General features: G+C 36.8%; 3 protein-coding genes across 3 annotated transcripts; 1 reads left to right on the forward strand and 2 right to left on the reverse strand.

Moving 5' to 3' along the window:
* Positions 1-1,367: 1,367 nt before the first annotated feature.
* On the forward strand, positions 1,368-6,822 carry LOC106139184 (uridine 5'-monophosphate synthase). Its single transcript, XM_060951420.1, has 3 exons — positions 1,368-1,505; positions 5,041-5,179; positions 6,203-6,822. Exons 2-3 carry the CDS (start codon positions 5,042-5,044, stop codon positions 6,686-6,688), a joined length of 624 nt encoding a protein of 207 aa, XP_060807403.1. The 5' UTR covers positions 1,368-1,505; position 5,041; the 3' UTR covers positions 6,689-6,822.
* Positions 6,823-7,258: 436 nt separating this feature from the next.
* Positions 7,259-13,778, reverse strand: LOC106139183 (tubulin beta-1 chain). The gene is made up of 2 exons (XM_013340573.2): positions 13,621-13,778; positions 7,259-9,020 (listed from the first exon to the last, which is right to left on the reverse strand). Exons 1-2 carry the CDS (start codon positions 13,675-13,677, stop codon positions 7,734-7,736), a joined length of 1,344 nt encoding a protein of 447 aa, XP_013196027.1. The 5' UTR covers positions 13,678-13,778; the 3' UTR covers positions 7,259-7,733.
* Positions 13,779-19,309: 5,531 nt separating this feature from the next.
* LOC106139182 (tubulin beta-1 chain) lies at positions 19,310-25,148 on the reverse strand. Its single transcript, XM_060951143.1, has 2 exons — positions 25,003-25,148; positions 19,310-21,023 (listed from the first exon to the last, which is right to left on the reverse strand). The coding sequence occupies exons 1-2, from the start codon at positions 25,057-25,059 to the stop codon at positions 19,737-19,739; spliced, it is 1,344 nt and encodes a 447-aa protein (XP_060807126.1). The 5' UTR covers positions 25,060-25,148; the 3' UTR covers positions 19,310-19,736.
* Positions 25,149-27,811: the final 2,663 nt, after the last annotated feature.

A 27,811-nucleotide genomic window follows, 5' to 3' on the forward strand; every position in this document is an offset into this window, starting at 1 on the left:
CTTAATGATAGAATTAAGATTCAAATAGTGACAGGTTGCTAGCCCATCGCCTAAATAAGCATCCCAAGTTTGTAAGCCTATCCCTTAGTCGCCTTTTACGACGTCCATGAGAAAGAGATGGAGTGGTCCTATTCTTTTTTGTATTGGTGCCGGCAACCACACGGCACTAACACATCCATTTTAAAGATATCGCTAAAAGGATACATAAAATAGTAGTAAAGATATCCTGGATCGCCAGGAATGCACCCGAAGTGGAGTCACCGTCTGGCACGGCGCCAAACTTATCCGGGAGTCGGGAATGATCTTGTTTTGATAAACTGGTAACAATCCTTTACTGTGGGGAAACGTTATTATTTTAAAAAAGCATCCTGTGATTTTAAATAAGAATTATAGTTATCCAAAGAGTGAGGTTATATTAAGCTTAAATAAAGGTAGGTATTTTATAATTTACACTAGTTATAGGGGCTCCGCTCTCAGAAAAAAAAATGTTGTCTATGTTACTCCCTAAGGTCCTATTCTATATCTGTGTTATTATTGTCTTTGGTAATCGCTGTTTGTTTAACTTTTAATCAACACGGCTTAAAGGTTTACTTCCCACAATATTTATAACTTAGAAATCTAGAATGCTAATTTCCTTGTCCATTTTATCTTCCCTTTAATCAGTGATCATTTTTAATTAAATTAAATTAATTTGTTGGTTTTACTAAGATTGTGCTACATACTCATTAAGCGTAACGGAAACGTTTTGTTCCAGTTCTTTATTTAAATTAACCAGTTATTTTTTTTAAATTTATGAACATTGAACCTAATTAAGTGGACATCACAGTTTCCTGAATATTTATTTTTATTGATGATTGAATATCATTAAATCATTGTGTAATCATTATAATCCTGGGTATAAGAATAACTCCAATGATGAGCATTATTCCGGTATCAATAGAAAAAAGAATAGGACCACTCCATGTCTCCCCATGGATGTCGTAAAAAGCGACTAAGGGATAGGCTTACAAACTTGGGATTATTTTTTAGGCGATGGGCTAGCAACCTGTCACTATTTGAATCTCAATTCTATCATTGAGCCAAACAGCTGGGCGTAGCCTTTCAGTTTTCCTTCTTCTCATGTTTAAAAGCCCATCCCTTACTCGCCTTCTACAATATCCATGGGAAATAAATGGAATGATCATATTCTCTTTTTATATTTGTGCTCGGACCGACACGGCACTCGATGTCAATAAAGTTCGATCTCATCTCATTAGTAGGTTTAATGTAAATGTCATAAATATTTATAAACAACCGGTTAAATACAGTAGTAACTATAATGTATGTATATTAGTAACTCCAGATAGATCTATCACATTCTGCTTGTTTGCCAATGGAGAGTGACCGTGTGTCTTGTTCATAATAAACAATATTTTCCATTAACAACGAAAGTGAAAAGATATATTTTCTGTGTTGTGTGTTAAATATGTGATTTCTCTTTCATTTGGATTTAATTTTTCTGACAGGTAAGAGCATAGTCTAATTTTTAAAACTTTAGCTACCTATCCCACTAAAATAACCGGCCGTTGTATTGGAAAATTTCTTTTTTTATAAATACAAAATTATAGTTTCGTCTTTATCCCTTACGGGGTAGACAGAGACGACAGTCTTGAAAACACTGATGAAGGGGGCCTCTTCACCTTTTTGGCTTCATGATAGAATTGAGATTCAAATAGTGACAGGTTGCTAGCTTATCGCCTAAACGAAGAATCCCAAGTTTATAAGCCTATCCCTTAGTCGAATTTTACGACATCCATGGGCAAGAAAAGGAGTGATCCTATTCTTTCTTATTACAGTCTTATATTTTTTATTTTGATGAGAAATGAAGAGACTACTTATCCTACTTCCTATCCTACTACTATTATAAAGGCGAAAGTTTGTATGGATGTTTGTTACTCTTTCACGCAAAAACTACTGAACCGATTACCATGAAATTTGGTATGTAGGTAGCTGAAGACCCAGAATAACACATAGGCTACTTTTTATCCCAGAGTTCCCGCGGGATTGATAGGGTTTCCATGCGGACGAAGTCGCGGGCGGCCTCTAGTATGCTATATTCATTATTTTTCGGACATTTCAATTCAAACATCACTTATTGTAATTTTTTTTTGGTTTCACAACATTGGTTGATTCTATCATTAGGCCAAACAGCTGAACATGGCCTGTCAGACTTTCAAGACTGCTGGCTCTGTCTACCCAGCAAGGGTTACAGACTTGATTATATGGATGGATGGGTGGACATTGGTTGGCGTCGAATTAAATACTTAAAACCAAGTTTACTGCCGCTTCCAAAGCGTCAGTGCTAAAGAAGCGGTAACGGAATCTAACTTCACTTGGCTAAAACATCTCTATACGATTTTTGAAGAACTCTCTTTCTCTCTCTCTGTCTCTGTTAAATATAAATATATACGTAAGTTCGAGACTTGTGTTACGAGATACTAACTCAACGATACTATATTTTATAATAAATACTTATATAGATAAACATCCAAGACCCAGGTCAATCGGAGAAAGTTCGTTTCTCATCATGCCCTGGCCGGGATTTGAACCCGGGACCCCCGGTGTCACAGACAAGCGCACTACCGTTGCGCCACATAGGCCGTCATCTGTTGAGGTTGAGGTTATAAGGAAACATCATGAGGAAACCTGCAAATATATAAGTATGTTTCGTAAGCCAAACAGCTGAACGTGGCCTGTCAGTATTTCCAAGACTCTGTCTACCCCGCATGTATGTATACAGGGTGACTTTTAATTCAACTGCATAAATTTAACTGTTAAGTGTACTCATCTAAAGGATATTTTAAAAACGTTAAAAGAAAAATATCGGTTCATATTTCAGAAAGTACGAAAAAAAATGTATCAAAATCCACGATCCTAAATACGTCATATGACCTGGCCGGCGAAAAAGCGACGTGTAAGATTATGAGGTCAAATTTCAGAGGACATAATACATTCAGCTGAGCGATCTCGACAAGTCTGTACTTTACTTGATCTTGATGCTAGAAAAATAATTTATTTTTCAGACATTTATTTACATGTTTAGTTTTAATTTCTTTTTGTAGTATTGGTCTTTAATAAAGCGTGTGACGTAGTTTTTGAGGTTTTTTTAAATGTGAAAATGATGACGTTTAATTTAAATAAAAATAGGCTCAAACAGCTCAGAAGCATGGGTATAGTCTATGTTTAAAAGGATGCAGTTGTTTTAAATGTCACCCTGTATATCTTTCTCTTCAAAATCACGCCTCTTTCCCGGAGGGGTAGGCAGAGAATAAGTACAACTTTCCTCGTTAGAGAGAACAACCAGGACTAGATTAATCAACTCTTTATCTCAGAAACCACACGGTTTACTAACTTATAATCTAATTGATGTTAGGAAAATCACTGCAGTGGTGATGGTATAATTCCGTGGTGATGAATAGTGATGATGATTGGTGACTTAACTAATCCGTCGGATTTTCTAGAAAACACGATACGTCCGCATTCTCATTTTAATATTGTAACGTTTAAGTATTACGTAATTTGGAACTTTATTTTTTCCTGTATAAACAAATGTTTGTCTATGGAATTTTACTTTTATATGTTTATTTTTTTTTTAATGATATAAACTGCTTTTTTTTGTGATATAAACTGTTTTCTCTTTATTAAGCGGAAAAAAACCGGTAAGGATGCAAATGGGAACACACAAATATTATGATTAAGTATTATTACCCTTATTCTAAGTAAATACTGACTATAATGTAATGATAACTAGGTAAATAATTTTGTTAATAAATAAATATTACGAATTATTACTAAATATTTACATGTGTGAAAATATTCATTCATTTATTCATTCATATAATCACGTCTATTTCCCTAGCGGGGCCTTGGGGGGTATAGAAGTGATTATATGAATTAATCAACATTTTGTCAAATTTATTTAATAAAAATGTAACTAAAAGTCTTAATAATACAAATAAGTAACGTAAAGTACCCAATGTCCGACAGACCACCAATGATCGACACATAAAAAGTGAAATAAAAAAAGGATATACTAATGTTGTGTATTTGAACGTAAACGAAGCATAGGTTATACTCAAGGTTCATCCAGCTCTCATTGCAAGTGTCACTTTCTACATTCGGTTATTTTGATAAAAATGGTGGAGCTTTAAATAATGACCGGCAGAAGTTATTAACGGAAAGCCAGTTTTATTAGTGAAATCACTAAGGAGGTGAGTAAGGTCTATTGCTCATAACTTCTTTCGGTTTAAAGCTACCATTTGAAAATTTTAGGCTGGGTGCACGATTAATGGACCGTTAAATATTGGGTGTCCATAAATAGAACATGTCGATTACTAGATTTCGATTATTGGAACATGTCGAAAACCGGTTGTCGGTAAATGAATTTCTGCAGTCGAATATTAGGCCAAAAATACCATAAATCTATATTGGTATATCTTGTAAATTTTTATATCACATTCATTTCTACTTTAATATACTTATCATGCAAAATACCCTAAAATTTTACTCAAAACTTCAAAATATGATAAAATAATGAAAATAAAACAAATATTGTAAAAATACTAGAGTTCGTGCGTTAAAGTGTCGATGATTGGGGGTTTTACCGTACCTAGTTTATCAAATGACCTCTTAAGTCGTTGTTAGCTTAGCACTGTACTACTTTCTCCTTATCATTTACGAATATATACATACATATTATCACGTCTATATCCCTTGCAGGGTAGACAGAGCCAACAATCTTGAAAAGACTGAACGGCCACGTTCAGCTATTTCACTTTCAGGTACGGGACCCTAAAATTCTGTTACTAGGTACATACATACATATGGTCACGTCTATATCCCCTGCAGGGTAGACAGAGCCAACAGTCTTGAACAGACTGAACGGCCACGTTCAGCTATTTCACTTTTAGGTACGGTACCCTAAAATTATGTTACTAATAATACTCACACTTTCTTTGTTACCTAGATAGTGCACTTAAAACCTCACGATCTCTTCCTCAGCATGAGTACCCTTGAAGACCTGGCGGTGCAGCTGTTCGATGCTGGGGCCGTACGGCTGGGGGACATCGAGGCGAAGGTCGGGAGGCGGACACCCGTCTACTTCGACCTTCGGGTCATCGTCTCACATCCAAGGATTATGGTAAGCAGACTCTTTGCTTAAGGTTTATTATGGTAAGCAGACTCTTTGCTTAAGGTTTATTATGGTAAGCAGACTCTTTGCTTAAGGTTTATTATGGTAAGCAGACTCTTTGCTTACGGTTTCTTCCCTGGGTAAAAATCTAGAAAGATTATTTCCTTTCCAAAGTTACTAATACACATGCGTTTTGTTCAAGCTAATTTTTATTTGAAGTTTTACGTCTTTATTAAAAAACAAATCACTGGTAGATTGTAATGGAACCAGATTTTGGAATTTTGTAAATTTAATACTTAGGTCCAGCGTTGCTAGCAATGGCGCGCGCGACGCCGTTATTATCGCGCGGTAAACTATCACTGTCCCTTTTTACGTCATACTAAAAAGCGAAACAGCGATGGTTTATCGTGCGGTAAAAACGACGACAGCCATGCTAGTTCTGCTGGTGAGAAACATACGAGAAACCGATAAATTAAACCTTCCAAAGGTCTCCAACACAGGATTTAAGTTAGCAAGGCTAAATGCCGTGTGATTGAAGGTTCTTTTGGATGTCAAATTTTTATGTAATTAAATCAAAAAAGGTTTCCGGAGGTTGTAGATCATGGACAGTATGGCTTTGGCTCAATATCTAAACACGTTGGAGAGGCAGCATACACCTATTCTTCAGCCTTTTCAGATACTTTTTTGGAAAATAAATTGAATTAAAACGTCAATAATCACCAAGCTGGTTGTTTGTTTTAAATTTGAATTATTTCGTTTGGAAAATACATTTTGAAGAGGGTTTTTCAATTTGTTCGTCATAAAAAAGACACGTGATCATGCTCATAATATGCACCTCGAACTTAGTGAAGGCGCAACAGGGAGGCGCCAGGAGAATGCTAAAGACCATTTGTCATACCATAATTCCTCTATTAGCTAGCAGAATATTGGATAATAGCCCATTCGACACGCGGACTCCCATTGCCCAATTCAAGCGTTCATCTGACCATAACCGCTTTACAAGTAGGAAGTAACTTTTCCAATTATTTTTAGTTGGCGGTTGCAGAACACCTACAAAGATTGTCTTCAGAAATAACCCACGAGTTGCTGTGTGGCGTCCCCTACGCCGCCCTACCGCTCGCAGCCGTCATGTCAGTCAACACCGACACTCCAATGATTATGAAAAGGAAAGAAACAAAACTTTACGCCACAAAAAAGATTATAGAAGGCGTCTACAAAAAGCACCAAGAATGCTTAGTCGTCGAAGACGTAGTGACCTCTGGTGGCAGCTTGCTAGAAACAGTTAATATATTGCGCGAAGAGGGTTTGAAAGTGTCGCATGCTGTTGTAGTTCTAGATAGAGAACAAGGTGGCGCTAGTGTGTTAAAAGCAAATGGCGTCCATGCGACACCACTTTTTACGTTGTCCAATTTAGCAAAAATTTTAAGAGACGCCGGCAGAATTAATGATGAAACTGTAGATATAATTGCTGAACATATAAAAGTATGTCAATTCGGTATGAAAGATAACTTGGAATAATATCTCGTGTTTGTAGGGTTGGTACCTATAAGATGTATAATGTAAGGTTTAAGCTGGTAGGTAACCTACCTTGCTACGTAGGTACTTACCTACTTGATTTATTTATTGATGTAAATAAGATTTAAATGGATGGTAGGAAGATATTACATAACATTTATATTTAAATATATAATTAACAAAACTTTGTTGTATTTTTTTCTATCCTTTATATTTGTTCCTTCTACACAACTAATTATGAACCACCTGGCGACTTACTTGAAGACGCGGTTGACAAGAAAAATACTGTAGGTACCCCCAAAAATAGGTGCCCCCAATGAATATGTACCTCACCTAATTGACCTTGACAATTCTTTTTGCTTGTTGATTTCAAAACAGACTATTTTGTTCATGTTGCATCAATCTTGTAAAGAATTTTGATATCAAAAGATATTTGTAGGTAACCTAGGAAGGTTACACAAGTTCGACATCTCTACTAAAACCTACTCACTGCGTTGTTAAGGGTCATTCAAATCTTTTTACCCGCGCTGTCAGGGATGTATCAAGGAAAAGATGCGATGTTGAATAAAAGCGTTGTATAAAATCAATTAGTTTATTATTCACCAGCTGGAATATAATTAAAAACTTTGATCGATTCGAAAAATTACATTGTTGCTTAGTTTTTGCCACAAAGCTAATGTATGTGAAATTATCACACTGGTTACATATAAAAATTAAAACTTAGAAACTCAAGTTCAGCCTTATAAAAAAAGATCTTTCCTTTTGTGTCATCAGTGTATTCACAGCACCGGGTGGTCAGTCGAATGACTGCGTCAGGGAGGTTATGTTTACGACGTAAACAACCGGCGAGCAGCCTTCGGTCAAGGAAAAACACTGGGAATGTGAACGTAACCATGAAACTGTAACAAAATGCTCCCTAGTTGAAACTTAAATTGTCCAGGACTTTACAAATTACATGTAAAAAAAATGCTAAGCGAAAAAATGCATACATCCCGAGAGGCGGGACGCAGTGAGGGGGAGGTTACAGTGACTGGCGGGGATCGGGCGCTTAGTTGTCCTCGATCTCCTGTTCCGCCTCCTCGTCGAACTCTGCGTCCTCGTCGGCGGTGGCCTCCTGGTATTGCTGGTACTCGGACACCAAGTCGTTCATGTTGCTCTCCGCCTCGGTGAACTCCATCTCGTCCATGCCCTCGCCCGTGTACCAGTGCAAGAAAGCCTTGCGCCTGAACATAGCGGTGAACTGTTCCGAGATACGCTTGAACAGCTCCTGAATGGCGGTCGAGTTGCCTATGAAGGTGGCGGCCATCTTGAGACCTCGTGGCGGGATGTCGCACACGGCTGTCTTCACGTTGTTGGGGATCCATTCGACGAAGTAGGAGGAGTTCTTGTTCTGGATGTTGAGCATCTGCTCGTCTACCTCCTTCATGGACATGCGGCCGCGGAAGATGGCAGCGACGGTGAGGTACCGTCCGTGCCGCGGGTCGCAAGCCGCCATCATGTTCTTGGCGTCGAACATCTGTTGGGTGAGCTCTGGCACGGTGAGGGCGCGGTACTGCTGGCTGCCGCGGGATGTGAGCGGCGCGAAGCCCGGCATGAAGAAGTGCAGACGCGGGAACGGCACCATGTTGACGGCCAGCTTGCGGAGATCCGCATTCAGCTGGCCAGGGAACCGCAGACACGTCGTCACGCCGGACATTGTGAGCGACACGAGGTGGTTGAGGTCGCCGTACGTGGGTGTGGATAGTTTCAGCGTGCGGAAGCAGATGTCATAGAGAGCCTCGTTGTCGATGCAGTATGTTTCGTCTGTGTTTTCTACGAGCTGGTGGACTGAGAGTGTGGCATTGTAAGGTTCTACGACTGTGTCTGATACTTTGGGCGAGGGTACAACTGAGTATGTGTTCATTATTCTGTCGGGGTATTCTTCTCTGATTTTGGAGATGAGGAGTGTGCCCATACCGGAACCGGTACCACCTCCGAGCGAGTGTGTGAGTTGGAATCCTTGGAGGCAGTCGCATGACTCTGCTTCTTTCCTGACGACGTCTAAGACTGAGTCGACGAGCTCGGCGCCCTCGGTGTAGTGTCCCTTAGCCCAGTTGTTACCGGCTCCGGACTGTCCGAAAACGAAGTTGTCCGGACGGAAGATCTGTCCGAAGGGCCCCGAGCGCACTGAGTCCATAGTGCCAGGCTCGAGATCGACAAGGATGGCCCTGGGGACGTACTTGCCACCGGAAGCCTCATTGTAGTAAACATTGATGCGTTCCAACTGCAAGTCAGAGTCGCCATGGTAGGCGCCAGTGGGGTCGATGCCGTGTTCGTCGGAGATGATCTCCCAGAACTGTAACAAAAAAGGAATATAACCTTATTACGGGTGTAAGCACGCGATATTAGGGTAAATGTATTTCCGCGTACGTATTAAGCCAGAGAAGTAGCACGGAATGGCACCGCGTGCGTGCTCCGAGATGAGTCACCGTAGCCAGGCGACGGGGGTTCGCAAACAACGGGCCACGTCGCCATTTCAATTTTACGAGGTCGCTCTAACGCTATCGATCCTTCAGTAATGCAATGACAAATTAAGTCACGAAAGCCATTTATGGCAGAGAATAAGCATAATTGAAGCAAAAAGCCAACCGAGGGCCGCCCGCTTTCATGGTTTTATGTAACACGCCATATATGAGGAGAGCGTGGGACTAGTTTCTTATTCCGATCGCTGTCAGAACATAAATCAGCCGGGTCGGGGTTTCTCCGCGGGGACGCGTGACATTTTTGGAACAGAATAAGCATAAGAAGTTGGCGTGTTCACGAATAAGTCATCCATTACATGAGTAAGACTTATAACGAAGATCAAAATCGTTGCTTTCTATGCAAAGTGCAGATAAGATCAATTGTTAGCTAGTTCGCGCCAGATTAATAGAGATTACCGAGATCGTTTCATAGAAATTTTAGAAAGCATTTATTATGTGAACACTGAATTGAATATGACACGAAGATTACCCTAGTGCATTTAAAATATCTATTATACGTTTTCATCGGAGTAATAAAGTTGATTATAATAATCGAATAGCTTTTAGCTCATAACAGCTTTCACGCATAATAGCGATAGCAATAGGTATATGATATTCACTCCAGTCCTTGTGACTCAGACAGCTGACTCATCTTGCCGAAGTTAGTTATAAACATGGTAAGATTTGAAGATCTATACAAGATTTTCGATAAGGCATAGTTTTACATTTATTTCAAAATAATTGTGGGGGATTTGTATTTCATTGATTTCAATTTCGTGTTTTGCGGCGTGCAGTTTATCAAACGAGGTTAAGTATGGATTAGACTAGGATATCGTAAAATGAGACTATGGCAAGGCTATCTTAAACTTGGGATTCTTGTAGGAGATACACCACCAGAGGGCTATTAACCGCCAAAGTTACGAACCTGTCATCGTACTGTATTTTATAAAAGTGCAACTATATTATGAAATATCAAACATGCATTTAACTCTAAACTAAAAACTATAGCTTTTTTCATCCACTTTCCAACACGGAAGAAATTTCTCCAGCATTCAGATGCCGAAATCTCGGAAGTATTAGCTGGCGCCCTGCCAAGCAAGATTTAGGTAGTGATATCATGGATTTTTAAACGAAACTGTCGAATGAGACTATCCAAACGATGTTAATTGGTGACGCTGTTAGTGTAAAGTAGCCATAACAAGATTATGTTCCTAAAAAATGAAGCAGGTTAAAAAAACATTCAATTTACTCCTGACCGATAATTAATCAACTTATACGTAATCTACTATATCAATGAAAGTATGTAAATAGAAAAAAAAAAGACTAATTTTTTCTTCGTTATAAACTATTTTTTTTTTATATTGAGCTCGCATGAAGCGGTTTGTGAATATAGATGAAGCGTAAGAGGTGCGCAGGGATCGTATCGTGACCAGTGGATATAGTCTCTGCCTACCACTTTGGGAAAACGTCATTTTATGTTGCTAATATAAAGAAGACTATTCTTTGTCAAATGTGGATTCGTTTTTTCGAATCGATTACCATCAGGCAAATTAACACCAAAGACATTCGAACTTTCAATAAATAAAGATTTTGAACGGACTCATCGTGGGAATTCGAAAATACCTATGGTTTCTTTTTATACCTAAGTCGGGTAACTGAAAAAACAATTCTACTAACGAGTGAACTCCATTACCTACATTGAAAAACGTTAAATTGTTATAAATTAATTTTCGATTGGATCAATCGTGGAATCGTGTCAATGAGAAAAAACGTTAAATCGTTAACAAAACGTTCGTTCAATTAAACTGACTAATTGGCTTAAATTCTTATCTTTTTAATTGGCTTCGACGAGTATCGAACGACTTCTACCTACGCTGTCCGTAATAAATTTAAACCCTGTCTAAGCATAGGACTTCCTACGACATCCTACCGAACTATGGACTCAAAACTTATAACCACAACCATACCATACATAATCAAGTCCCTTGCGGGTCATTCAAAGCTTCTCGAGGAAAGACTGAAAGGTCACGCGCAGCTGTAAGGCTCAATAACCGTATAACTGAAAAAGCCAATAAGAGATAGTCAAACTTGGGTCCCCGAAGTTCGACGCAGTTTTATCGCACGAAAAACTATCGCTGTCCCTTTTAACGTCAAAAAAAAAAAACGAAACGTCGCATCTATCTTATGAACATAAAAAACATACAAATTTTGTACAGTAAAATGAATGTTACGGTATGCAAAACGGTAACTTTCCTTATCTCTAACCATTATAGAAAAAAAAATTACAAGCCCAATTTTGGCAAACAATAGAACTACTTAGCACCTTTGTCATTAAAAGATGCTCAACAATTGAGATTTTGTTGTACGAGGTATTGTTGGTAATTAAAATTGTACAACACCCTTAAGTTAGTCATAATTTTACGTTAGAATACTAACTTCAACCTAAAAATTATGGGCGTGTCCGACCATTTTAGAGTCAGTCGGGTTTCGTGGAGGTTTAAACTTTAAAAGGATTTAACAAAAAATAGATGTTGATGCAACTATTTTAATAGATCTGTGTAGTAGAGACTAAGCCAATTAGTAGCCTAATTAGGTATATAAACTAGGTAACAAATGCAATTTTAGGTAGGCGAGTAGGTAAATTCATGAAATTTATTAATTTAAACAATTAACCGTTTACTAGGTACTATAAGTTTATCTTAGCAGTTACTAGTATTTTGAAGATTGTTCAGTTACTTTATAATGTAGATTAATCCGCGTTAAAACTGCAATACCTGTGTAGCTACGTAGTAGGTGTATTTAGGTACCTATGGATGCCTAGTCAATTAAAAATTTAATATGCTTTCAAAATTTAACTGGACATAAACCGTGCAGTTTAGGTGGAACATGTGTTGTCTATTTTAGCTAATGCGGAAGAGCGGTCATCGAACTTGCCGCTGTCATGCGCCGTTTCCTTCCTCTATCATCATAATTAACCTTTTTGCTAATTTTCCTATGCATAATAAGAATACTGGCACTCAAAATTGTTTTTTTAGCTGCCAGTGTTTTATGTGTACTTTTACCAATTTGTCATTTATTTTTTATAAATGAACAGTTGGAATAAAATAACTGCAGATTCTGAACATCTATATCGAGTAGGTAGGTAGGTATCCTACCTACTATTATCTAGTTACTGGTACCTGTTCTCAAATCAAGAAATAAGAGGAATATCATGAAACATCTTGGGCACCTAAGCTGCTGAATCCTTTTCAAAGGGACTGCATCACAGATTTCCAAAACAGACTTGATCATATTGTCAAATTGTGATAAATGGACCATTGTTTAGCCTACACACCATTGTTACGTCAAACTTGTATATGTTCGGCCATGGGACCTTTTGAGTAGGCAACGCAACTATTGAATCATCAAATTTGCAATTCAGTAGTCGTACACATAATAGGTATACAAACCTATCACATACCTACTCCCTAATTTATCTTAAAAATAAAATGGTATTTATAACAAAAAATAAAATTTAAACATCTGGCACTGGCACAATACAACAGACGTATCGGGACGTTTTTTTTCCAAATCAAATGTCGAACGTTACGAACTCTGCCCTACGATTGGTCGCCCTTATCATGGGACGCGGGGTTAGCCTTGAGGCGGGTTCTATTCAAAATTTAACAACCGTTCTTTTTGTAGGCAACGGTTCATACTTTTATGGCGGGAAAGTAGATTCATAATTGTTTTTACTGGTCTTATTTGTTTGTTCACACTTATCTGATAAGATTAACTCAATACCAAGGTATCAAAGTAGGTAGGTATTTACATATTTCAAGCTGCAATTTTTTATTGAATTGTAGGAGAACAATCAAATGTTACCTGGAAATATTATTCAAATTCAAATATTCATACTTTTATCAACGACTGGATTCATCATGTAAGATCAACAGAGGCAAATTTGAACATCGACATTATTTCAGATCTCGGAAATTCACATTTCATTGCAAGATAACTGACAAATTGGCATAGGAACACGTGGAACCTATGTAGATAGAAATATTAACTCTTGTTAGGCCAATCGATAACAAAGACCCCTACCCAGGATCGAATTAACAAATAATATTCACAATTCCGACCATTTACGATGCCATCGGTGCCACATAGGAAGTAAAGAATATGCTAATGACAAAGAAAACTCAATGTAGGACAAATTAACGGCCGGATCGATCTGACCACACCCAAAGTAAATTTTCATGAAATCGCACAATAAGAATTCCAATAGGAACTTAAAACGGATATATACTAAATTTAAAATCCAATAAATAGTCTTGAACCTTGTAACCGTAGCAAATTTTCACAAAGTACCGAGGCGTCACAAAATGCCGGCCGCTAACACACCGAACGGAACAAGACAAAAAGTCTTCAATCTAAACAAAAGAATAACGTTACCTTAGCTCCAATCTGGTTGCCGCACTGTCCGGCCTGAATGTGAACGATTTCCCTCATTTTGTTGAATTTAAAACTTAATAAATTACTTAACACTAAATATTTCTGCTCCGCACGCACCACGTACTTTCGTGGTTGCTTGAAGAATAATCTTGTTCCGTTTTGCGCGGACCACTAAAGCTGGGTATTTGATAGTGATGAGATCGTTTTCCGGTTGACTATCGATAAAAATGTGTCGCAATGCGTCATTTAGATCTATACATACATATAATCACGTCTATATCCCTTGCGGGGTAGACAGAGCCAACAGTCTTAAAAAGACTGATAGGCCACGTTCAGTTGTTTGGCTTAATGATAGAATTGAGATTCAAATATTGACAAGTGCCTAAAAGAAGAATCCCAAGTTTATAAGCATATCCCTTAGTCGCCTTTTAAGACATCCATGAGAAAGAGATGGAGTGGTCCTAGTCTTTTTTCTAATGGTGCCGGGAACCACACGGCACTTTGATCTATGATTATATTAATACTTTTATAACAGTTATTTTTTTTATTTGAACGAATAAATCCACCTCATAATAAACTCATATCACCCAGCAAGATTTAAAGCCTTTTCCATGTGTAGTTTAGGTTTTCAAATCATATCAAAAATATTTATTTCGTTAACGGTGTAGGCATGCAATATTTCAAAAATTGGCATATAATCCACTATGTTTTTAGTATAATACAATAATTATATTGAATATTACTGTATCAAAACATAACAATATGGTTTAGCTGACCTTGATTACCAAAATGAGTATTATAATGCAAACACTCAGACAAGTTACAAAAACATATTCTAATAGCCAAGGTTTGAATTTAATTTTGAAAAGATGAGTATTATAGATACTTTTAATCTGAGTAGGCAAATGGTTGAAAACTTCTGAACCATTAATAAATACATTTTTTCTTATGCGTTTCACTATTAAAATTTGGTAGATACGGGTTATCTTTACAGAGTTCTCTTTGGTTACTTCTGAAACAATACATAGCTTCATGATGAAATTGAGATTGCTCGCTAGCAATAGGCGCTCATCGCCTACACGAGTTATCTCAAGTTTATTAGACTATCCATTAGTTACTTTATACGACATCCTTGTGGTTCCCGGCACCATTACAAAAAAGAATAGGACCACTCCATCTCTTTCCCACGGATGTCGTAAAAGCCGACTAAGAGATAGGCTTATAAACTTGGGATTCCTCTTTTAGGCGATAGGCTAGCAACCTGTCACTATTTGAATCTCAATTCTATCACTAAGCCAAACAGCTGAGCGTGGCCTATCAGTCTTTTCAAGACTGGTGGCTCTGTCTACCCCGCTAGGGATATAGACGTGATCATATGTATGTATGTATGTATGTATGTATGTACGACATCCTTTAACAGTAACAATATTGTATGCGTTCGTACATAGGTTAACAAAAAGTACAATTTCAATTTATCGATATTCCAGATTATCGATATGACCGCATCCCAAACTTTAACGCGGCCTCCTATTGGTGCTAGCCGCCGTAATGGCGTCATAGTTGCCAACTTAACGAAATCGTCGATGACCTCGTTTTATATTAAATATAAAAAATTATATACTAAAAATGATTTTTCTTTATATGAATAATAATTTAGATTTTTTGTAATCGTATTCTATCATTCAAACACAAATATTTTTCGTCATTACTGATAGAAATGATAAATAATCTGCAGGTGTTCTTGTCCGTCATGTTGGTATTTCAATACCGGTGTCGTAATCGCCGCGCCGGCCGGCACGTCAATATGAAAAGAATGAATACCATTATGTTAGTATTTTTATAAACCTTTGTATTTATTAACCTCTTATTAAGCTTTTTCCCGGTGCTTTAAATTTCTAGAAAACTGTTTACCTACTACGGTAAGTTCAGTTACCCAGTTAGGTAGATTTTTAGGGACTGAGATGTTATCTAAAATTATTATGGGACACATAAACAGTAGGTAGGTACTTTTCATTTTAAAAAGAGACATGCAAGGGAAAGTATTTTGTATTTACGATATTATACGAACCGATAATTTATGTAGGTACCTACATACTTATAATCACTTCTATATATCTTGCGGTTGTGGGGGTAGACAGAGCCAATAGGCTAAATGATCGAATTAAAATAGTGGCAGGTTGCTAGCCCATCGCCTACAAAAAGAATCCCAAGTTTATTAGCGACATCAATGGTAAAAGATATGGAGTGTTCCAATTCTAAAATGCTAAGAACCACACGGCATGTGTTGTATGATTTCGTAAACTCAATGAGATGAATCAGTCGACTTTCTCAAATCAACGCATCATTCATCTTACGAGGTGTTGTGTAAACGTACCTACCTACCATAGATCATTATACAATGCAAGACAATAGAGGTGGTAAAAATAAAAGTATATAGCTATAACCAAAGTTTACAGAGGTCTTTTTTTTACAGCTAATGAGTTTAGTTGGCAAGAATTACTAAAAAGTTTGCGGAGGTTAGACGGGGTTCGCTATGTGTTACACTCTGACTTACTTACACTTACCCAATCCCTGATCATTGTCATGAGGCGCATTCTGGGCAATTCTGCAGAGAGGTGGAGGACTAGACCTAACAGCTAGCTTTGGAAGCGGTAGTAGATACAATTTAAGGTTACCTTGACGTCATTAAGCAATACCTTATGTTATATGATAGTATACATTTTTGAAAATAAAACTTCCTTTTTCATCACGAGGTAAAAGGTAGACATGGTGAGAATCTTAAAAGTACACCGGAATATTTATCTATTTGCTTTTTTCTAAAGGTAGACTGGTAGAGAATGCTATTAGCATTAAGTCCACCTATTGTACCTTATGAGGTTCAATAAAGATTTGGAATAAAAAAATAAATAAAATAATGAATGTCATATCGTAACTGATGGTACTAAGTGATACCCAAACGTTTTTATATTTTTCAATTTTTAAATCATTCACCGCTTTACCTTTATTGCGCAGATGTGCGATGCAATGCGACGACAACTTTTTCTAAGTTTTAATTTCAAGTACCACATGGCATTTCTATTGTATTATATAATTATAATGTCTATGGTAGCTAACTTTACGCAATCGTAATTGGGTTTTATACCAAGTTTGGTGGTAGATAGTAAGGAGTAGGTTTTTTTTAACACTTTAAATGTCAAATAACATATTGATTTCGGGACAGCATATACTGACCCAAATTATGTGCCCATTCGATTAGACGCAAATCCTACAAAACTTCCGGGTTGTAAAATAGTAAGTAAATACCTATACGTTTTTCATAAAAGAAAAAGAAAATATTTTTTTGTAATAAAATTACCATACACACCTTTAGGTATTAGGTACCTACTTTTTTAATTTCATGTCCATTTCTACCACAAACCACAGCACTGCAGGGTGCAACCGGGAACATGCAAAAATTATTAGGCGGCGCCATTTTTATTTCGCCAATGCGTTAGGGTTGAACATGTCGAGTTACCGATTTTAGTTCGCTAAACATCAACTAATATTAATATATTTATTAAATTATTTAAAATAAAAATAAAGTTTGTTTTTTTTTTGTTTTCTCTTTGCGCATTATCCACTGAACCAATATACGGAAAGGACACGGGACTTTTCATCCCGGTATATACCTATACTTAGTCGTTACCGTGAATTTGCGAAATACCTTTATCGTTTTGTAAAAGCTAATTTCGTTTGCATCTCATTTCACAGAAATTTGTTGAAATGAATTTCTTTTTTCAATAAACCTAGTTTTGTAATATTTAATATAATTTATGTTAGTGAATACTTAAAAAACAATGCAGGAATCGTGGGAATTTGAAAGTATAGTTTTTACCCAACTCCGGGAAAGATATTTTTTATGTATTGTACTTTCTGCCATAACAAATTATCAAATGTATTAACTAACTCTTCAACTGCGTGTCACCAGGCCGGGAGACCTCTGTCCCTCATAACTTAAATACTAAATACTTTTAGGTACTTAAATATTTAAATTGATCTTCATGACCAAATACGGCTTGTTATTATTCATACTTCTCATAAACATGAATTATAAGGATGCCATTCAAACTCACAATAAATAAATAATAAACTTTTTCTGATTGGCCTGGGTCTTGGGTGTGTACCCATATAAGTAAGTATTTATTATAAAATATAGTATCGTTGTGTTAGGATCTCGTAACACAAGTCCCGAACTCACATCGAGGCTAACTCAATCTGTGTAATTTGTCCCGTATATATTTATTTATTATTTATTGATTATGAGGATGTCATTCAAACTCACAGTATGTTTCGCCCACTACCAGCCTTCTGGGCGTGTACCGATCATTCATTGTCTTCGTCACGTCAGTCATTGTTGGTTCGATATTATCCTGAATTCACATGACCTAATTTATTTAGGTCAATGCAAACTGTATTTTTGTGATTAACCAATTTGACGAATTGAAATTGAAACCATTATAGGGTCTTCAAATAATTTTAGTTCAGTACCTACTTTTATTTTCAGTTTAATTCGTAAGAGAAACAAATAAAAATAAATATTTTTTTTTTAAATATTTTGTGATTGAATCAAATGTTTTTGAACTACGCCAAAGTCTTTTATAAGCGTAAGTGTTTTTTTATGTTTAAATTGAATTGACAATGCGAACTTACGATTTTATTTTAATTTTTAGAGACATCATTGTATAGCTTGGTGATTACTGATGGCTATAGTCACTAGTGCCTTGTGGTTTCCAGCACTTTAGAATAGAACCACTCCATATCTTTCCCATGGATGTCGTAAAAGGCGACAAAGGGATAGACTTTTAAATTTGGGATTCTTCTTGTAGGCGATGGGCTAGCAACCTGTCACTATTTGAATCTCAATTCTATAATTATGCCAAACAGCTGAACGTGGCATTTCCAAGACTGTTAGCTCTGTCTACCTTGCAAGGGAATTGAAAAATTTGGTTAAAAGAGTATGAATGTATGTTTGTATGTTAAAACACCAATATTGCCAATTAAATGTGTCATAATACTGATAATAAACAACATACTCGATATGACCTAATTATATTACAAATGAAAAAACATCCACAGTGTCATTTCCAATGAATTCATGATCTACATATTCTACCTTGTTTACACATGACATAAGACTGTGACGAATTGGACCATGACATCATGTTATCAGTAACACCTCATGGACATAGAGGCTTACTACATATCACGTATTGAATATACATTTATCAAAAGCAGCTATAACGGGGACTCTGAGGTCAGAAATAAGTGCATTCCTAAATATAGCCAAGGCAGATGATGTCAGATGTATTCTCCTGGCCGTGATAAGTCGGATGTGCCATTTTATTGTAGCTGTATTGTTAATGTCTTTGTCGAATAATAATCATAATTTGAAAAACTTGTTTACCAACAACTTCGACTTCATTGTGATTTCTGTCATCGATGTCATTATTATTCTATAATGCAAGTATCAAGGAGATGATAACTGGTGTTATGTAAAGTAAATATTTATAGTTAGCCTTAAGCCATCCAAGGGCCGGTGTAAACAACTTCTTGATACCTACGAGTACCTATTTGTTTTTCTACATGAAGAACTTGTTTTATAGGCGTCTTGACATTTGAGCATCAGAGGACATTGAAAGAAACGACCATGAATAAATAAAAATCTTTATTATATACATTAAATTATTGTACGAAACAATTTTAATAATAATAAAACTTCGGTTATTGAAGCCTACGTAATTATTCACGTTTGGCCGCTACACCACGACCAAACAATATAATAAGTATAAATATAGATAAAGAATGTCTGTAGGATAGATCAGCCTTTACAATATCAGATCTTACTCTCAACGAGGCATACAGAGACGGAGAGGAATGTACGCAACTGATACAAATGCTTTCGAGTCATACTAATTAATGTCATGACCGGCAGTTTTTTTAGTCGTGCATTCTGTTAAGAGTTAGAAAGCATGTCTTTTCAATAAACTGTATAGGAATCATTAATGTTACTTAAACGTAAAGTAACTCGAGAAATAATGGCATGTTTTTTTTTGATTGCGACCAATCGCTGGCAGTGATTAGTGGTCTTCCATTTCTTGTTCTGCCTCCTCATCAAATTCGGCGTCCTCGTCGGCGGTGGCCTCCTGGTATTGCTGGTACTCGGACACCAAGTCGTTCATGTTGCTCTCCGCCTCGGTGAACTCCATCTCGTCCATGCCCTCGCCCGTGTACCAGTGCAAGAAAGCCTTGCGCCTGAACATAGCGGTGAACTGTTCCGAGATACGCTTGAACAGCTCCTGAATGGCGGTCGAGTTGCCTATGAAGGTGGCGGCCATCTTGAGACCTCGTGGCGGGATGTCGCACACGGCTGTCTTCACGTTGTTGGGGATCCATTCGACGAAGTAGGAGGAGTTCTTGTTCTGGATGTTGAGCATCTGCTCGTCTACCTCCTTCATGGACATGCGGCCGCGGAAGATGGCAGCGACGGTGAGGTACCGCCCGTGCCGCGGGTCGCAAGCCGCCATCATGTTCTTGGCGTCGAACATCTGTTGGGTGAGCTCTGGTACGGTGAGGGCGCGATATTGTCTGCTTCCACGAGAGGTGAGAGGAGCAAAGCCAGGCATAAAGAAGTGAAGACGTGGGAAGGGAACCATGTTTACAGCTAATTTACGGAGGTCAGCGTTTAATTGACCAGGGAACCTAAGGCAGGTGGTGACACCAGACATTGTAAGGGAGACTAAATGGTTGAGATCACCGTAGGTGGGTGTGGATAGTTTAAGGGTACGGAAGCAGATGTCATAAAGCGCCTCGTTGTCGATGCAGTATGTTTCGTCTGTGTTTTCTACGAGCTGGTGGACTGAGAGTGTGGCATTGTAAGGTTCTACGACTGTGTCTGATACTTTGGGCGAGGGGACGACTGAGTAGGTGTTCATGATTCTGTCAGGGTACTCTTCACGGATCTTGGAGATGAGAAGTGTTCCCATTCCGGAGCCAGTGCCTCCACCAAGGGAGTGTGTGAGCTGGAAGCCCTGTAGGCAATCGCAGGATTCTGATTCTTTACGAACTACGTCAAGAACTGAGTCGACGAGCTCGGCGCCCTCGGTGTAGTGGCCCTTAGCCCAGTTGTTACCGGCTCCGGACTGTCCGAAAACGAAGTTGTCCGGGCGGAAAATTTGTCCGAAGGGGCCAGAGCGGACAGAATCCATTGTTCCAGGCTCGAGGTCGACGAGGATGGCACGGGGGACGTATTTGCCTCCGGAAGCTTCATTGTAGTAAACGTTGATGCGTTCCAACTGCAAGTCAGAGTCGCCATGGTAGGCGCCAGTGGGGTCGATGCCGTGCTCATCGGAGATGATCTCCCAGAACTGCGAAAGAAAATGCATTCAATGTAAGTAATGTAAATGCAGCGATACCACTAGCGGAAGAGGAATGCACTCCATTAAGATTCCAACACGAAAGCTCCGTTTCTCTGCGTTCAATTGTAAGCGATCCCGGCGCTACTTTCAAACCGGTTTGCAACAGTCCTCATCTCAGGAAAGTAGTATTTCTAACAATCTCTAAACTATCATTGGTACTCGAGACTTCCTTCGTAAGATCTATTAGCTCAATGAGCCGCGCGAACGCAGGATACATAATAAAGTTTAATAGCTACTACAGCTTCGGAGGGTTACGCAAGACAATGGCATGAGTTATTACGAACGAGTACAATGTTGCCTTGACGACGGGCGCCGCCCACGTCTCCGTTTATCTCACCATATAAGTGGAGAATGTCTCAACCCGTTCAGTACTCATTAGCATTCAATTTTTCGATGCTTCTCGTAATCCGTGGCCTGCTTTTCTACCATATGGTCAGTCGAATGCAAATATGGAGGTCTTACAACAATGAATCGAGATTTAGTGCTTACGTTATTGGCAAATTGAGTGAAATCCTTGATGAAAGTCTTAAGCCTAAGCTGGTATCTGACTATGTTTGCAGAACATTAAAATTCAAACGGGAATACGAATTAAGTATAAGTAAAGGTATGATGTCATCCTGCAAGCCGTAGGTGTATTTGTGTGGGTAAGGCACCGCGCTCCGCTTGACATAGACATCTATGGTAAAATGACTAATACCGGCTTATATAAGGCCTTCGACCGCCTACTGAAGATTTTTGCCGTCAATATTAGAACTGATCGAATTGTACTATCAAAGGCATAACAGAGTAATTTTAATAGCAAAAGTGAAAGGTGATTGGGTCGTACTTTCTGTTTGCAACTAGATAGCAGCCAAGATGAAAGTAGCGTGCGAAAGGCGAACGCCACTTGTCTAGGAAAACCTTGCACAATGGGAGTCTTGTGCGTGGCACGGTGATTTCGAAACACACATAAAAGCCACTCCTTAACGGTGTCTGACTGAAATACTGCTGTTTTAAAGAGAGTGCAGTCCCAGTTATTTATAAGCGGCTGGCGGGCGTCGACCGTTGGTTCAACGGCCTCTCTAATCTTCCGACCTTTAATATCTAGCCAAATGGAGTAACTTGATAAGATACAGCTTTGATTCTTCTATGGGCATGCTGCAGAAAACTCGGTGTGGAACTTTAAGCATTAGAGATGAAAGGATTATTAAATCTAACAGAAAACTGTGCAAATTTAAACACAATTCTTGCATTGCACTTTTCGATTTAGTAAGTACGGTAGTAGTAGTAGTAGTAGAGTTGACCCAGGTATCTTCTGAGCCTTGTATACAAGCTTATTTGCTTATATTACAGTAGAAATGTTTTCTAAATGAACCTGCTTAGCAAGTAATGCAGGCACCGCTTAGACGTTTCCATATAAATTACGTGCTAAACATACTTTGAAAATTATTCTAGGTACGTACATTACCTTGCAGTGCTGCATAAAGTTTTATTCCATGGAAAACTATCGTACCATCCTATAATTGCTTTATCACCATACAAGTATTATAATAGTAAAATTAGTCATAATTATTTATTGTTAAACTTTATCTAAAGACGCCTTTGTTTTTGGGATCTTTAAAAATGTAAATTACAATTGATTGTAAGCATAATATAGAAATATTGTATTGAATCATATACCAGTTTCATTATTAATAAGTATCTGTTGAAAGTATTGAATTAATCCTTTTCTAATATAATACATCATTCGCATGATGTTGAGTTCCGCTCTATATCTGAATTTTGGATATGCTCAATCAAACCTTAAATTAACAATAACATTTTTTTTTGTTAACTCTTGCATTCAATTCTTAATTTGATAAAAAAAGCAGCTAGCAGAATTTTGTTTTATAAATTTCATTAATTGCTTTTAGTTAGGCCCAATGAAGGCGATAAATAATTTTACTTATTCATTATTTTTGAAATAGCAATATTTTGCACAGGAACACCCACATTATTAACTCATCGCGGATTTATCAAATGCAAATCATAATTACGGCTGAAGTCATCGCTTTTAGCCATTGTTTCGTTCAATGACCACGTTAAATTGATCGTGACGATATACGGAGCCAAAACTATAATCCACATCCGAAATCGTAGTCAGTCAGTCATGACAGTAACGTTTTCTGCTTCGGATAATAGGAAATTTTACAAATTTCATTTATGTAATACAATTTTAACAGGTTATTAAAATATTTATAATGTTTCAGCATCACAAAATATTCATTATCCTATGGAGGTTTGTCCGCTGAGGAGGTTTGTCTCGTTGGAATCCTTCCTGACAGTGGTCAGGCGAGTCCTTTTGACCCCTTAAAGTACATAATTTTTAGAATGTAAAATTTACTCAAGAGAAAGACTCACTTAGGAATCTTCAAGATATGTTAGCGTTAGCGGATCAAAAGACATTTTCAAACGTTTCAGCATTTCATGGTATAAAATTATCTTCACACTTATTGGTTCAGCTTGAGTGCGTCTCACCCGGAGAGAATTCTTGTGATTCATGCTCCCGAGTATTATGACTAAAGATATACAAATAAATGGATCCAAACATATGTTGTCATTTCAGTAATGATAACAATTCAATAAGCCGCGGATTTAATTTAACATGCATGACGTTTTTAATATTTTTGCTTTTATTGTTAACACAGTCTCGCTTGCGTCCTCATCTTTTTGGTAAGGAGCACGGAGTCCTTTTGGGACCATGATCTTTGGGTGTGAAAGTCTTTGCAGGTGTTAAATAAGGTTAATAAAAATATTTTAACCATTCTATCAGGGGAATGTTACTTAAATTTTCATGAATTACCCATTTTTTTTTACTACAGGTAATGTTAATAAAAAGTTGGTTATTATTTCATATATAAAAATTTTAATTAATTATAGAAAAGTTAATGAAACCGTCGTATTAACAGAAGGTTTCTCTTAACCTAGCTATGAAAGTTAATTATGCTTACGGTTGGTGATTCTTACATTACAATTAGTAATTTCTAATAGCTAATCGAAGGTATTGATTTAAACCTAATTAAACGAAAAGCGGAAATTTCTTTAATTGTTAACATATTTCATATGTAAATAAGTCATTTCATAACTTCAGTACTCTTCAAATAATTAATTACCCATAGTTAATAATTTATTTTATTAAACTATTTAATTAAAATATGTTATTGTTACAATGAAAAAAATTGAATACAATTATTGTTATATAAGTTGGAGTTCTAATAATATTAAGTAGGTACTTTTACGTTCATTATATAAATTGGTTTGAAAATATGTCAAATAAATTTCAATTGAGGAGTTGACTCACTTGATGACAAACACCTTATATTAGGCCCAAGGATATCAGCTACCAATTTAATTATTTTTAAGGTCAATTCAGAAACTTGTGAGATGACATCATAGGTACATCGTTTACAGTGACAAATTATATAAGAATTATCAATTAATATGATTTCCAATACTTGCGTTTGAAATATTTTATGCATGTTTATTATCATACAATATCTTGAATACTGCTATTTTTAACTGATATTGTAATTAGATAATGTCAACAACATAAATTATGTAAACAATGAATTTTACAAGAGGGTTGACAACCCTGCGTAAATGACAGCGCGGTGAACCGTATAAATTCAAATTCGGAATTCCATTTTCGGAAAGAATGGAACTATGCAACATGTCCCATCATTGAATGGCATAGACTCATAATCGACCTCCTTTCGCTGTAATAACACAAAGGAAACCCACAGAAACAGCCAATGTAAGTACGACAAAAGAAAGTGGGGCTAATAAAATAGTACGAAACATTAAAATTATCATTCGAATTCCATGGTAAGCTAACACGAACCGTTACGACCGTTAGTCAGTACATACTTAGCGTACCATTATTTTTTTTGGAATTACTAATTCTATTTACCTTTGCTCCAATCTGGTTTCCGCACTGGCCGGCTTGTATGTGCACGATTTCCCTCATTTTTGTTTTGTAGAATTTGAATAAATTACTTAAACACTATACGCGTCTCTCGCGCCACTCAACTAGCAGATTTGATCAGCATTCAGGGCCGGTGGGGATTTTTGAGCTGAGCGTCGCCTCCGCGCCATACGCCGTCGGCGCTCTGTGATTGGTCCAATATCTACACCCGCTGCTTACTTCAAATCAATCGAACGCCGTTCTGATTGCACGCTTCAAGGGAATATTAAAATTTCAGCTTCCATTGCTATTTTCAACAGTATCAACTTATTTAATACACATTTAAAATGCGCAATCTATATGATATCAAAATTTTGCTGGTTATGTCGTGTTTTAAGTTAAACTTGTTGTACAGAAATGGAGTTGATTCTATTCGTCTGTCCATTTACAATTTTCTTTGATTGTTTAGCATATTATTTTTATTCAAGTTATTTTTATCGTGTAGTCTAATGAACACATTGAATTAATTCAGTAGATTCATCATCATACTTGTCTTCAATGAGTTATATCCTCAACCTACTAGCGTAGTTGCATCTATCTAATGGATGTAACATTATGATAATTTATTGTACATAAATAGAGTTGAATTGGAATCCTCTACTATGCTACTTGACTTATTGGCTTCTATTAATTAATTTATATGATAAGTTCCATAGCGTAGGAAATGGTAATAAAAAACAATGTCATAAAAAAAAATATTATTGAACACGAAACTTTGAAAACCATCTTAAATTCGATCAATTCATATTTAAAATCAGAACGAAAGAACCTTTTTTGAACTATCTTTTTTTTAATCCTTTGTATTTTCTACTTTTCCTATCTGTGGCAAAAGTGGGCAAATAATTTCTCATATTTGATTGATTCTCGATGACTATCTTAGTTTTTGTAGGGTCGATATAAAATTTTTTTTTTACTATTTTTATATTTTACTGTCAGAAAAAAAAGATTGTTACAAACTTTTATATAAAGATTCTTTTAAAAGTAATTGAAAATCTACGTCACCCTAATTAAATGAATATTGAAAAGTAACTAACAAACAAATACTTTTATTAAAAAAACACCGACCTATTTTATAGACAAAATAGAAAATAAAAAATCTTCCCCTCATTAATTTCACTAAAACCAAACCAAATTGATATCAAAGAAGCTCGTCTTTTGAAGTTTTTTATAGCAGCTCTTTTTATTTGGTTCCCTTTTGCATGTCTGGGTCGGAGTATTTCCAAATGCGGTCATGAATGCGATATTTTTAAACAGATAGCTAACAGCAATTCATTAAACAAAGTGGCGACAGGCACACCCGTGTTAGCGGCAACCCTATCATGCAACAATTTATTTTCATAAATATCAAATGGTACAAAAGTTAATGGCCAGCTTTAATCTTTACCTAAACTTTCTTTTTTTTTTATTTTTTTTTCTATCATCTTTCCGATGTTTCCCTGCTCGGATTCTTTTTGCAATTTTTTTATTGGTAAGTACGGTAAAACCCCCAATCATCGACACTTTAACGCACGAACTCTAGTATTTTTGCAATATTTGTATTATTTTTATTATTTTATCATATTTTGAAGTTTTGAGTAAAATTTTAGGGTATTTTGCATGATATATTAAAGAAGAAATGAAAAAATAAACAAGATATACCAATATAGATTTATGGTATTTTTGGCCTAATATTCGACTGCAGAAATCCAGTTACCGACAACCGGTTTTCGACATGTTCCAATAATCGAGATCTAGTAATCGACATGTTCTATTTATGGACACCCAATATTTAACGGTCCATTAATCGTGCACCCAGCCTAAAAATTTAGAATGGTAGCTTTAAACCGAAAAAAGTTATGAGCAATAAACCTTACTCACTTCCTTAGTGATTTCGCTAATAAAACTGGCTTTCCGTTAAAATCTTCTGCCGGTCGATATTTAAAGCTCCACCATTTTTATCAAAATAACCGAATGTAGAAAGTGACACTTGCAATGAGAGCTGGATGAACCTTGTCTATAACCTATGCTTCGTTTACGTTCAAATACACAACATTAGTATATCATTTTTTTACTTTACTTTTTATGTGTCGATCATTGGTGGTCTGTCGGACATTGGGTACTTTACTTTAGGTATGTCGTTTGTTCCGAGTTCAATGACGTGGTCAAATAATAATTTCTCATGACGGTATAGGACCTCGATGAGATTTTTGTATTTGCAAAGTTATTCTACGGTTGATGTTCCCGGTTCTCATCCCAGCTGGCATAGGAATTTCTATAAAGAAAGATCTCACGTAGCTGTTCCTAACTGTAATGATCTAAATCAATCAAGTTTTTTTACTACTAACAGAATAATCGGACTTTCTTCCAAAATATTGCATCCTAGAATTCCCAGAAAATGGCCTAGTAACTTCCTAGAAACCCTTTGTAAATACGCCCGTGTTTATGCCAAAGAAAAAGCCGTGTTCGCATTTTTAAACTATTTTTTGTAGAAATAAACACAGTTCAACGGCCCAACAAAATTGGTGAAAAATAATAGGCTAGACGTAGCAACGCCTATAAATTATGAAATTACCGAAACTGGCAACATGTTTGGCCGAGTATGTTAATTTATTGTACTCCAAAGAGTTTTTTGATGTTAGTCTAATCTGCTCCTTTGTTACATGTGAAGTGGAAATCCTCTTTTATTTCGGGTTGAAAATTGCTAGTTGTCTAATTAATGTTAATCTCTCTCTCATCTTTGCGTGTTTCCAATTGCACCCTTAGCTAAAACGCTTCG

The sequence above is a fragment of the Amyelois transitella genome, chromosome 24 (genome assembly GCF_032362555.1).
Source record: "Amyelois transitella isolate CPQ chromosome 24, ilAmyTran1.1, whole genome shotgun sequence".
NCBI classification, from domain to species: Eukaryota; Metazoa; Arthropoda; class Insecta; order Lepidoptera; family Pyralidae; genus Amyelois; species Amyelois transitella.